Source organism: Labrus mixtus, chromosome 20, assembly GCF_963584025.1.
Source record: "Labrus mixtus chromosome 20, fLabMix1.1, whole genome shotgun sequence".
NCBI classification, from domain to species: Eukaryota; Metazoa; Chordata; class Actinopteri; order Labriformes; family Labridae; genus Labrus; species Labrus mixtus.
In genome coordinates this window covers 13,577,800-13,591,267 of record NC_083631.1, presented here as the reverse complement: position 1 = coordinate 13,591,267, position 13,468 = coordinate 13,577,800, and the positions used below count along the sequence as shown (strand labels likewise).

The 13,468-nt window shown below is 40.0% G+C and overlaps 3 protein-coding genes across 6 annotated transcripts in view; 1 reads left to right on the top strand and 2 right to left on the bottom strand.

The window, feature by feature from the left end:
- The window catches only part of ttyh3a (tweety family member 3a), a 21,920-nt gene extending 19,184 nt beyond the window's left edge, over positions 1-2,736 (bottom strand). For both annotated transcript variants that reach the window (XM_061027123.1, XM_061027124.1), the window contains exons 1-2: positions 2,452-2,736; positions 1,826-2,009 (exon numbers count right to left, since the gene is read on the bottom strand). In XM_061027123.1, coding sequence (XP_060883106.1) covers positions 1,826-1,951 — 126 coding nt within the window. In that variant the 5' untranslated portion in view covers positions 1,952-2,009; positions 2,452-2,736. The remainder of the gene's footprint in view (positions 1-1,825; positions 2,010-2,451) is intronic.
- Positions 1-13,468, bottom strand: part of gpatch8 (G patch domain containing 8) — a 197,666-nt gene that overhangs the window by 118,455 nt on the left and 65,743 nt on the right. The window lies entirely within an intron of this gene.
- Positions 276-13,283, top strand: snx8a (sorting nexin 8a). 3 transcript variants are annotated; one of them, XM_061027125.1, is made up of 14 exons: positions 3,288-3,427; positions 3,520-3,586; positions 4,322-4,449; positions 5,177-5,306; positions 6,224-6,414; positions 6,819-6,939; positions 8,161-8,297; positions 8,438-8,518; positions 8,624-8,784; positions 8,954-9,083; positions 9,182-9,250; positions 9,779-9,928; positions 11,233-11,382; positions 11,800-13,283. In XM_061027125.1, exons 2-14 carry the CDS (start codon positions 3,550-3,552, stop codon positions 11,878-11,880), a joined length of 1,566 nt encoding a protein of 521 aa, XP_060883108.1. In that variant the 5' UTR covers positions 3,288-3,427; positions 3,520-3,549; the 3' UTR covers positions 11,881-13,283. The 3 variants fall into 3 exon arrangements, with proteins under 3 accessions (XP_060883111.1, XP_060883108.1, XP_060883109.1); XM_061027126.1 differs by lacking the exon at positions 4,322-4,449 and having other exon boundaries at positions 3,345-3,427; XM_061027128.1 differs by lacking the exons at positions 3,288-3,427; positions 3,520-3,586; positions 4,322-4,449 and adding an exon at positions 276-279 and having other exon boundaries at positions 5,175-5,306.

Below are 13,468 nucleotides of genomic sequence, written 5' to 3'. Positions count from 1 at the left end.
TTTAAAGTGTCTACTGTTAGACAAACAACGGACAGGATGGATAATCAGACACTACAGTTATTCCGGTGAATGACACAGCTGTACGTTGGTCAGCACAGTTCAACAGTTCAAAGGAATCCAAAGATGCACCAACATGACATAGTCCTACAGCGTGCAGCACTCAGAGCTCAGCCATCTGGACAAGGAAAGACTTCCCCTGAAGGCAGGGAGAGCATTGGAAATAAGCAGTCTGTCATCACAGTGAGCTAGTAATTATGCTTTAGTAAGCTAGCTCAATGACCTCTTTTATGTTTCACTTGAGTGAGTAAATGTGCTCAAACAACTGCGTTACCTGTCTGTTTTCATCACATCTGCATTCTGCTGAATATCTTTATCCTTTTAGCAGGGATGTTGTTTATAACTTTGAAGTGAACACATTATGCAGCAAAGAAACCTTTTCTGTATCATAACTGGAATGTACACTCCCAGTGATACAGAGAGCTTAACAGTAGCGAGGTGGGGGTTGGGGGAGATTTGTCAGAAGGGAATCTAGTGCCACCTCAGATGAGCTAATTCTTAGACTAATCCTTCTGTCCGAACTAGAACTTATTCTTCTCCGTTATTGACCATCATACTGATCAAGACCAAGATCTTAATGTCAGCAAATACCTCACAGAATGTTTGAAGTTTTTCCTCTTGAAATGTCTCTTCATATCCATGAATAAAGGGCTAATTATCTTCACACATAACAGCTACTGAAGAGGATCCATGTCTGGAGCATGTCTTCCTTTTTCATAGGAACCATGATTCACCTCTGGATTTTCTGAATCATACTTCCACAGTAACAAGAAGTAACAAGAAGCATTGTTGTCTGATGACTTCTGCCAATTGTTCACTTGTATTAAAAAGTTAACCCCCAATCTCGTTTGATGTCCTATAGCCTCAGTTGTCTCTGAAAATAATAATAATGCAACCCAATCGTTAACTGAACCAACCTCTTTATAAACAACAGAATATTTAAAAAGTGGCAAGAGCATTAGCTCACTTAATAGCTGTTTTGAAAGGTCAGATGATGATTCATTCAATTCTTCCTCATTCCTGAGAAAAGACGTTGCCCAACAGTTGACTCTGTAGAATTTTAGACTACCAAGCTATTTTTAAGTGCAAACAACATTGCATGTTCAGACATAAGGGGACTTGCTTCTTCAAAGTACAACTAAAAGGAAAGTTTTATATTAACGCTTGGCCGTCTGGCACAATCAGACATACAATTTATCTAATTGTCAATCAGGACATATGTAGAAACATTTCCCTAGATCATGTGTAAAAAAAAAAGTGTAGTACCAATCACTACCTGCACTCCACCAGAGGTTTAACATACATCAATGGCACGAGTATTGAGTGCATTGTAAGCACCATACCTGCCACAACTACCACTGCAACAGGAGAGTATCACCTGGCCTGTTTTAAGAGACTCTTTGTTGACCTTAAGTGGGTGAAAAGACTTGGTATGTACCAGCTGTCTGGTGCCTGGGAAAGGTCAGGACGTGGATATAATCGTTGCACACAGATGGTGACATGGATCGAAAGGTGAAGAGAGAGAGAGAGAGAGAGACAGGTGCGTTCAAACAAGTCATCTGTCACCGAGAAAATCGGATAATGTTTGACTCGTACTTGGAGAAAGTATTGAACACAAGATAAATCTCCCTACTGATCTGCAACTGAGGAAGGACACCATACAATATCACCTACACATTTTTGTAAACATAGATCGGATGTCAGGGATTTAAAACTTCCAGGGTTTTACTTGATAGGAGGAAAAGAGGTGTATTTTTTTTTTTTTTACCTGTTGATATGTCCAGTCCTCTGGTTGGAAATCACTGCTGGTTTGCTCGAACTTGAGGTTAAAATGTGGAAGTCTGTGCAGGATATTCACCCACCATGGTGGAGAATAGCTGACCACCGCTGCCATGGCTAGAAAATGTCAATGAGATCCACTCGCCGAATAAGCAGCCAAAAGATGCTCCAAGCTGTAAACACAGAGGAGAATCCACTTTAGAAAATCTCTCTGGGATGAAGAACAAAAAACAAATGCAGTGCTGCTCATCAAGCTGTGGCAATAAAGTTAAGCTACCATTCTTTAGAGAAACACAAGTTTAAGTATTATTTGGACAGTGTCGTGTTTTAGCACTCATTGCAATGGCAACCATACAACATTTGAGAGATTTTAGGACACGCACGGCCAGACACTCAGCTGGCTAACAGGATAAACATTGATGCTGCTACTAGCTTGCTAACATAAACTAGTTGCTATGACCCCGGAAACCAGACGCCCTGCGAAGCTAGTTAGCTTGTTAACCAATGTTTTATCGCAATCGGCTACAGTGTATTTGTAAAGTGTATTACAACAACAAAGTGCCGTGGTCCATTAAAGTTTCGCTCAAAAACAACATGTTTAGAGGTAGGACATACCCGCAAAGAAAGCTGAAGTTAACTCGGCTAGCCGGGTTAGCTGCTGGTTAGTTCAGTTGTTCAGTCGCATAACAACAAGAAGAAGTCTCTTTTGTTCCTCTTGACATTCTGCTCTGCGGTTCGTTACATCCTGTGTTTCCCCCCCTGTAGTTAGTAATTCCTTGGTTTTGTCTTTTGCAGTCCTCTTTCGGTGCAATGGCTCAAACAAGCACCTCCAAGCACAACCTCCATCCAGTCATTGTAAGAGTGCAAGGGAAACTGTGGTCAACACCGGAGACTTGTTCACGACATTCACCGAGCTTTACCCCGCCAGGCCCCGCACACACAGCTTAGCGGCAGCGACACAGACGTTACACACTCGCGCCGCCCAGAGGAACAACAGTGTAAAGACCATGGGGTGTTCACGTGACATCGGAAATATGACTACTAGATTATTGAAAAGGGGGATGAATTAAACTGTTTTACCAAATATATTGCATTGGCTAAAAGCCCGGAAGCAAACAGTAACAATGTAATTAAACTGTCAATTTTCGGACCATGTTCTAACTGGTATTCAAACCTGCATTTTTTTTTATAGCGTTTAGCTAAAAATAGTCCGGACTTCCCTCTGAAATATTACGAGGAGCAGAAGGAGATATGAATGCAGCCGCCGCAGAGGAAGAAGGAGCACTTGAAGGCAGCATTACTTTGCTTCGTTTGATGAATCAGGAACATCAAATAAAACAAAATGAAAGTTACACAAGTGAAAGTAGGATATAAACCGGCCCAAATAAGACACCGTTCCCAGACAAATTGATTTAACGTGGACTGCATTTTTGAGCTGCTGATTTCTAGAGTCTAGAGAAGACGACTGGAAATAACCGCAAGCCCCAGACTGGAAATATCCGCAAGCCCCAGAATTGTTTCTACACTTGTGACTTAAAAAAAAAAATACACAGCAGGATATGACACGATCGTCAGCCATAAACATATCAGCGTAAGTTTGCACGGCTTTACTCCACACCTGGACTTTAACCAACGCTCACTACAACTTTAAGAAATAAATGACTTGTTTTTTCTTTTCTGCAGGAAATCACATGGAGGTGCTCTTGCGCTCACATGACAGACTGCACCATGGCAGGAGAGATCAATGAAGGTACAGTACGAAAACTTGTTGCCATGTCATTTCTTAGCTACTTTGCTGTTTTACATTGTGTTTCAATGTCATAGCAGTAACAAAAAAAAAAAAAAAAGTCGTGTAGCTTTATTCAAAGGATATCGTTTGGTGTGGTCGCGGTGAGAACTGACCAATGAGAACTTTTGGGTACATGAAGATCTCGGAACCGAGTCAGTCCATCTGAAAACCAGCCAAGATGTTTTATCGCTTTTTGATCCACCTGAACTACTCCCTCAAACCCGACAAGCCACAGTGACAGAGAATGTTAATGTTAAAGGGGTGAAACATGTTTATCAAACTGTTGATGTTTTTTTTTTCTTGCCACGTGAAAAAATGTGCCAGTGGTGAATTGTGTACTTTAGCAGAGGATAAGCAGGCACAGATTGAACTCATTTCAAATCTTTTTCTTATCTGTGTTGCTCAAGATCTTTAAGCTGTGATAAGATGATCGTTTGTGGAAACTAATTTGCTTGACTTTTGGATGCCTACTCACCTATGTGTCGGCATAATATAAAGTCATGTGATGGGAAATAGAATGAGCAGTTCTGTAAAAGCTGTTACCATAACCCCAGCAGTTAGTAGGCTACTACTGATGTAAAGCAAGGTCCCATATTAAGATTAAAAAAAAAATGTATTGGTAGCATACTGCTGCTGATCAAACATTTCTGGTCATTGGGTGGTTGTGATGCTATGTAGGTGTTGTTCCTCTTTTAGGCTCAGTTCCTGCCTATTACAGGGAAGTATTTGAGGCCATCTGCTGTAGGACAGATGACAGAGTGCAGGTTGAAGTTTTTCAGCGGTTGCTCCAAAGGACCGATCTCTCCAAGGCGGTTTTAGGCCAGGTGAGGGTTCACACTATACTGGACTGTGGGGGACAAATCATTAGAGGTGATGCAGCAAGGACACAGTCTATAAAAGGCAACAATGCAAACTGACATTGTAAGATTAAAAAAAAAAAAAAAAAGCACCATATAGTCAAACAGTCTCAAACTTTTCACTTCTTGTCTCTTAAATTTGACTTTCATGTTTATGACTTGATTAACATTTTGGAGGTTTATCTCATCCACTCTTTCACAATAAATACATGTAAAAAAAAAAAAAAAAAAGGGTCTGGATAACGACATGTCATTGGTTATTAAAATGCTGAGATTGATTTTGTTCACCAAAGGAAGACATTAAGTTTAAAGCCTAAATTTATAAGTAATGGAGATAAATGTATTGCATTTTCACAGAAAGTCAGTTCAAGCATCAGACTGTAAAAGACATGAGGTTCATATTATTATTTTTTGGTGACATATTTCAGGGTGTGTCAGATTGGATTATGTTAATGCTGACATGTGGGCTAACAACAGTATATCATATCAGTGTGATGAATAGCTTTGAGTGTGTCATTTCTGTTGGAATATTTCAGAGCCAGCTCACGGCTCAGTAGAATTCCCTTTTCCCTGACCTTTGTGTCCAGTGAGCACTTTTTTTTTTTTGACGACAGGAATGTAAAACCAAAGTTGAATTTAGATGTTGCTCTTAAAATCGGTGAACTTCATGTCATGTTGTCTTTGTCCCTCTCAGATTGCTGAGCATGTCGACTCTACGGACGGATTCCTGAGCAAATTGTCTCTCTATAAAGCACTCGCTTTGATTGCCTTTGCTCAGAAGGGAAAGCAGCCGAGCCCCAAACTGCTGGAGAACTGCATACAAGGTAGGCAGCAGTGTTGCAGTGACAGCAGAGCAGAGCAGTTAAAGGTTTTGCTTAATGAGTAGCTTGACGATTCCTCTGTGTGTCCAAGGACGACCTCAGCCATCCCTCCACTGTTCAGATATGTCATCTGCACAGGGCAAATGTCACTATTTTATTGGCTCACATATACGCAACATGTCTTTCCTTATAGGTTTTCTCTGACAGTTTATTACTGGGAGACATCCCCTCCCATTGCTTTCAATATGATACACTGCATATTATTGTTATAGAAATAAAATAATGACAATAAAGGAACACTTCGAAGTATTTATAGGGAATGTATTTGAACAAAAAACTAATAATTCAGCCCATATTTCCAGTTTCGTTTACAAAAAAAAAAATGTATTCAGCTTGAATTCAGCGTAATTTCTTGTATTGTATTTTGGCAGAGAGAACCCTGAGCAGTGTGCGAGTATTGCCTCTCACTGTTCCCACAGTGGGAAGATGATAGAGGGGAATTTCATGGTTTTCATAGAGGTATCCATTATGCTGGTTTGAGTTAGAGCCATTCCCAACCTTCTGTGATTATTTAAAGCTCCCTCTGTTATTTCAGGTGTGGCCAGTGTGTGGTAGCTAGCTGCATGCCACTTCCTATGTGAAAGAACCAGTTCTCTTCGTTTGTGGCAGTGCATTACATTCATTTTCATGACCTTCTTGGAATGTGCAGGAATAAAAGATCACATGGGCGCTATGCACAATATGACGCCAGCCAGAGACAAATAGAGCAAGGCACGTAGTTATCTGTTGAAAGAAGGAAAAGTGGTTTCAACCCAAGCATTCCTCCTAGTTAAGCAATTCATTCCTTTCGAAATTATTGATTGTAATCATAAAAAACAAATATTAGATAGTTGGTGTGGTGCCGGTTGTGTGTTTGACAGAGTTGCCAAAACCTCTGCTTGGGGAGCCGAGGGATTTGAGTGCGTTGAGGATGCAGCCGGCTCAGGAGGACGTACTGAAGCTGTCGCAGACGCTGGACAAACTGTTGTCCAGAGACACGGTCCAGGTGGAGCTCATACCTGAGAAGAAGGGCCTGTTCCTCAAGCATGTGGAGTACCAGGTCACCAGCCAGGCAAGGGATCCCATTAATCCTACTGCATGGAAATAATTCAGCTAAAAAAAAAAAAAAACATCTCAACAACAAGAAAAGTTGACTTTGTCTCACACTTTGATAACTTTGGTGATGAATGTTGTTTGTGAAACCTTTTTTCTTAATGTTGAACTACTCATTTCATGGTTATGTGGGCATTTAATTTGGTTTCAAGTAACAAAATGTGTATGCTAATCGCTGCAGGAAGACATTTACTGTGGGCCATTTAAATAGTGCCAGTGAGTTTTTTGTCATGCAGTCAGAATAAAAGATCTCATTCGCTCTTCTGTTATCAGCCGTGTAACTGAAATTTAAACGGAAGACTTGATGTTTATACCACTTTCCCCTTTTTCCTGATTGTTTTCTTCCTTTCCTTTTGTTTGTAGCGATACAAGATATCAGTGTACAGACGCTACAGCGATTTCGATGTCTTCCACGAGGTTTTGCTTCAGAGATTTGCCTACAGAGTGGTGCCGGCACTACCACCTAAAAGAATGTTGAAAGGAGGTATGTTACTCTGTCTGAACCCCGGCTTAAACAATCCCCCCCCTCGTGATTCTTCGATTCATCATCACCTCCCTTTTTGTAAGAGTCGTTATTCCTGACACCAATCTTTTAGTTTCATGTTTTCACTTACAGGTTAGTGGCATGTTTCAAGAGTGGTCCTTTAACCGAACGGTTATTTGTTGAAAAAGTCAAAAAAGAAAAGAGTTTTAATACAAACTGTTATTCCTGCAGGTTCTGTTGAATTCAAACACAATCATTACCATTCATCAAAGCTATTGCCTCAAAGGAAAAAGGAAACTAGTGATGCGTAAAATGAGCCTCTTTCAGCTCTCAATGACTGATTGTCACTTTGGAATGATAATTATGTCAACACACACACACACACACACACACACACTGAGGAATCTGTACAGTGACACAATCTGTCTTCTTAAAGTACCAAATTAGTCAAAAATGTACCACAGGAGACAATCTGTCACCCCAACAATTGACTTTTTCCTCTACTCTTGCTCATAAGTGTAGCTCAGTGTTTGCTTTATTAGCACTTGAATGATTTTTTATTTTGTCACCAATCAGTGCAGAAGAATTTTAGATTTTTTTTCAGGATGTCAGTCAGATTCTGAAAACAGTGAACTGAAAGACAACATATGATCTTACTGTATATAACGTTCTATGATTCAGGGCTGCAGAAAGAGCAGACTTATTAAAATGTCAAATATTCTTTTTCCTTCTCAAAACCTAGTTCCTACATTACCCATACTGCAATTTGAAAACTCTTGCTTGTCTAAGCCTCCAGATGAATGTGTTCTGGTGTCAGAAGCTTGCAAAGCTACCAGATTCGGCCACAGGCAAATTTAAGAGCTGCCAAAGAGGTCTGGTAAGCAGACTTGTATCTGACCCCACACGCAAATATTCATTTCATTTTCACACTCGTGGTCCAAGGCCCAAACAGATGCAGACTCACATGAGGATATTTAGCAGCTTTGGCATAGCTCCCATGGAGAGCCAAAACTGACAGGCTGAGATTTCTGAATCTCTTTGATGTTTCTGTGTATTTAAAGTTGATACAAATTCACCTTAAAGAGACTTCACTTCAGTTTATCCTCTTTATTTTTGTATCCCCTCTCCCTTAATATTGACACAATCTGCTAAATGTATTCTCATGGTGTCCTTCTCTTTCCTACCACAACAACTCCTCCGATTTCTGTTATCTCTCCACAGTCCTGACCTCTGTCTCTGAGCGGGAGTTCATTGAGGGGCGAAGACGTGCTCTCCACCGATTCCTTAACCTGGTGGCGCGGCATCCCTTCTTCTCAGAGGACGAGCTGGTCAAGACTTTCCTCACCTTCAGCGGCTCCGTATGTTGTCATTCTGTCACTTGTTCTGTGTCCCGGGCGTGTTGCGCAATAAGCGTTATTATCACCATGATGACTGAGACGGAAACGGCATCCTGTTCCAGCCACTCAGTGTCTTTTTCCTCACCCTTCTTCCCACACAGGATGTTCAGACTAAGCTGCGTGACACTTACAAGAAAACGGGCGATGAGTTCATGACCAACAGAATTGCAACACTAGCAAAGGTTAGTAATAGTATGCACAAAAAAACCCCCTGACGTGTTCTTGAAAACTCTTACTAATTAATTTAAAATGAGAATTTCAGAACGCCGTGTTTGATCTGTTTGCAGGAATATCTCCCATCTGACATTCAAGCCCAGTTCTCGACAAGCAGAGAGCTGATCAGAAACATCCACAACAGTTTCAACAAGCTGCGCGACAGAGCCGAGAAAATGGCTGAGCGCTCGAAGGAGAATGCCACAGATCTTCTCATGTTTGGCAGAGAACTCAGGTATTTTATTAAAACATTTTTTTAGTATCCTCTTAATAACATTCCAAAGCTTTATTTTTTATTTTTTTTCGCTTTTTCATAGTTGTTAGCTGAACATGGGTTTTGCAGCTAAGACGCTGCAATGTTTTTCATTCCGCCTCTGCAATAATACTGTTTGTTTTTCCTGCAGTACGCTGGGCTCAGACTCTTCGTCTCTTCCCGCCTTGGCCTCCTCACAGAGCACCTGGGGGACCCTGCGTCAGTCTCTGAAGAGTCTGTCTGTGGAGTTCGCTGTGTTGTCTGACAAAGCTGCTCAGCAGGTACAGCCCTCGGTCCTTCACCTGCACCGCCTGCTCCGCTCTGCCGGACCCAACATATGTCATAAATTCTGTTTTCTACTTTTTATTGATGTCCTCAGGGCAGACGGGAAGAGGATGATGTCGTGGAAAAACTGAATGTTTTCCTGGATTTGCTCCAATCATACAGAGTGAGTGCATTCGTTTAACCTGAGTCCACCTGACACAAGAGGGGATTCTGCTTTGATGTTTCAAGATGCAGAGGCTTGTGCACATTTTATGAAGCATTGCAGTTATGTTTTTGAGCCTGACTTCAGTTTATAAACCCCATGTGTCTGATGGAACAACACAACAAGGAGACGCATATTTTCAGGTCGCATAGTAATTAATTTCAACATAGTAATTCATTTAACCACCATGCATCCTATTTTTACGTATACAAGCAGTGTTTCTCAGTGGAAAATGTTGTTCCTATTAATATGTTGGTTCTGGATATCAAACAAGGGGTCTGGTTTAGTAGGCAGATAAAGTAGAATTCTACATGGCTTTGACTAAATCTGTTAACTCTAATATATATGCTAATTAATCATTTGCATAAACTGTTTTCCAGCATCCTTGGCTTGCTGTGTATTACTGTTACTGTTCTGCATACGACTATTGAGAGACAAATGAGAGGAACTTCATGCGACTCTGTGTGCTTTTTTTTTTTCTTCTTCTAGGATCTGTGTGAGCGTCACGAGAAAGGCGTGCTCCACGAGCACCAGAGAGCTCTGCACAAATACGGCATGATGAAGAGGCAGATGATGAGCGCCTCGGTGCAGCCCAAAGAGCAGGCGTCTGTGGAGCAGCTGGAGTCAAGAATTGTTCAGGTTTTCTCAGTCACTTCACATTCTTTCTGTCCACATTTGAAGGCTGTTTGGATTCTTTCTAATTCATTGCGTTTCGTATTTGACAAACAAAATACTAAATTGGGTTGGTAATCTTGTGGCTGTAGTTCCTTCGAGTCAGTAAAGTTTGACATACGTGGTTAGAAATTTAAAGACCATTTAAATAAACAAAATGAAATAGTCGGCCAGTTATGGCCAAGATGACTCCTTTGTCAGCTAACTTTTTATCAGTAACTTTAGGTTCCATAAGGTGTTTAAATGATTATATCAGCCGATAGTGTTGTAGACTTCAGTGTCAGATCTGTATTTAGAAAGTAGCAGCTTTTTGTTTTGAAAGTAAAAAAGTTTTAAATGTAATCATCTATATGTTTGATTAAAGGTCACATATTATACTCCTTTTCAACAAGTTTAAATGAGTCTTAGAGCTCCTCACAACATGTCTGTGAAGTTGTTTTGTTATAAAACCACAATCCTGTATTTGATCATGCGTATTAAGCCCTCTATTTCAGCCCTGCTCAGAACAGGCTGTTTCTGTGTCTGTAGCTTTAAATGCAAATGAGCTGTGTTTGACCACGCCCCTGTGGAAGGGGATGTGGCTTGTGCTTACTTGCACCATTACCTATTGTTTATGTTGAGAAGGCAGATTCAGAGGAAAGAACAAACACCTAGCTGTGGGAGTGTCACCCACCTGGGGGAGGGGTTACTTCCCTTTGTGATGTCACAAAGGGAAAATCTCCAAACGGCCTGTTTGAGCACACATTTTCTGAAAAGTGGAGCCTGAAAAAGACAGAGAGGATGGACTTTTCTCTTATTTGGGGGTTTTGTGGACAGGCTAGGGACACATACCAGTATTAGTGTTCAAAAAGTATGGTGTGCATGTGTAATTTGCACAATGTGTGTCCTCTAAATTAACAAAACTTTAACTTATAGTAATAACATTATTACTATCTAAACAAGGCTACATTCATGCTAACACTGCTCATTAGCAGCTAATATAAATAATATACCGACTTTTACATATAAGATACTCAGTTCTAAACTAAATTATTGCAGAATAAAAGATCTTTAAAGTAGTTGCGATTCATCCTGAGGGGCAGGTAAAAGTTAGCATCAGCCCAGAGCTATTCAACATCTTAAAAATAAAAATGTTTTCTGGACTGTAGGGATTGACTGACCATCTGACCACCAAAGTGATTTTATCTCCCATTTGCATAATTAGTATTGATCTTTTGTCCTTATTTGATGAGCGGTGACATTTCCGATAACGTCTTTTTTTCTGTTAATAGCAAGAAAACGCCATTCAGACCATGGAGCTGCGGAACTACTTCTCCCTGTTCTGCCTTCATCAGGAGACCCAGCTTATCTTCATCTACCTTCCAATCACATCCCACATTCTGGGCGCTTTTGTTAACTCTCAGGTCCAAGGACACAGAGAGGTGAGGCTGTTGGCGGGGAAATCATTTTGCTACTGATGCTTCTCTGCGTCGTCGACGCTGTGACGCTCCACAAGGGTCAAACCTGGTTTAAATTGCCTTTTATAGCCCAACAGAAGAACTAATGATGATAACACTGTATGAATAATATCATCATTTAGGACACGAATGACTGAATCCTACATCTGCCTTTGTATATTTTAAATCAATAAAGCACACATTCTCTGTTCCTCTGTTAGGTGAACTAAAGCAGTTTTTCACTCTGATCCAGATGAATACATTGAGAGAAGGTTTCTTTGGTTCTCAGAGGGCTTTAGGTTTATTCTGCTCAAATGTTCTTCTAAAAATGAATTACACTTTATTCTGTTGGTGTCTCACTGATATGTCACAAACTGACTTGCTTGCTTTCTTTCTTTCCAGATGGGCGAGGTTTGGAACGACCTCCAGCCAAAGCTCGGGTGTCTTTTTGGTGCTAATAATGGACTGAAGCCCCCCATATGAAAAACCTGAAAACTCGAGGAGAAGGAGAGAAACACAGCCAGGGATGAGGAACACAACCAGGAAAAATAACTTGCTACAGACAATGTACAACGCCAAACTATTCGATCTTCTACAAAGTCATCAAACATTCCAGTTAATAAGAGGATTTTTTTTTTAGAAATGTAAACTGAGTCTCTACTTCTTTAATTGTTTTTGGATTGATCATCAACTCTGGAACTGGAAAAAGATAACGGGCTCATAAATCAGACATTTCATGCTCGGCTGGATGAGGAAATAATTTCCACTTCAAAATCAAGAAAGGAAAAAAAGCTTCTAAATGTTATTTTACAAGGGACCAGCCAGCATGTCAGCTGTGAAGGATGACAGTATATTCTTGCATTCCAACTCATTTCTAAAGGCATCTGTTTATATATTAACCTTGTAAGAAGTTTTATACACTTAGATTGTTGAGTAAATGTAGGAGGGATAGAAAGTTTGACTGTTAAATGTTGAGGTTATTCTAAAGCTCCATTCCTGAAGGTTTCTGGTTTTACACACAGAATCATTTTACACCAATGTATTTTTGATACAGATGTCAGTTTATAAGGATGTGGAGCCGCATGCTGTTGATTCTCTTTCTCTCGCTGTAATGGAGCTTACCTTTGCTGTGGAGCAACATATTTGCAATTTCTGCTTTCCTATTTCAGTTTGTCAGCTGTTTTATAAAAGCCTGTTCTCAAAGTGAACAATACTACAAAGGGCAGATTTTGACATGTGAAATGGCACAATGTAAAAAAAATAAAATAAAACACTATAAGCTATCTGTTAACTGCCAAATATGTATGATAGGAATTAATCTTACACACAGCTCTGCAAAATTCACATGACAGCATTTTCTACAGAGTTAAGAAATAATCACTTCGTTTATGTCCTACAATCACTGGAAATGTTCGGCATCAACATAGATTAAATGAATAATTGTTGTGTATCGGCACAAACTAAATCTGTATATTGTTTTATACCTTTCCGAACACGATTAGAATTTCTGCTTTTCAGACAACTAGCATGAAAAACAACCCAGACACTTTGCATGTTTTATTACAAAAACCCCACAGGGACGATTTGACATATGAAGGCTCAGACTTTGAAAGATGCATAAACACATCTCATCTCAAATACTCTCCAATTGTGTTCAAATGAATGATGACAGAGTGCAGATCATGTGCACATATGCGACATTTACTTTATTTAGAAAGAAACTGTTTTTTTTTGTTGTTATTAATATTGGGAATGGAGTTGACTTAAACACAGAATAGGAGACCCAATATAAAAATATCTCTGTAGATACTGTAAATAGTCTTTAAGAAGTCTTTGCTGCATTGGGTTAAATCAGATACTCTCAGAAATAAAATCACATAATGGGTGTTTCTTGCATTAATCCCTGCTGTGGTTGTTGATCATTTGCAAATGATTTGAGTGATTGATAAATAAAAAAAGAAGCAGTACACAGTTGAAGTATTTTTACTCTGCACCTCAAAGCTAACATGGTGGTGTTAAAGGAACAGTCTCAGGATTTAGTTGGATATATTTGTAGATCTAATATTCACAC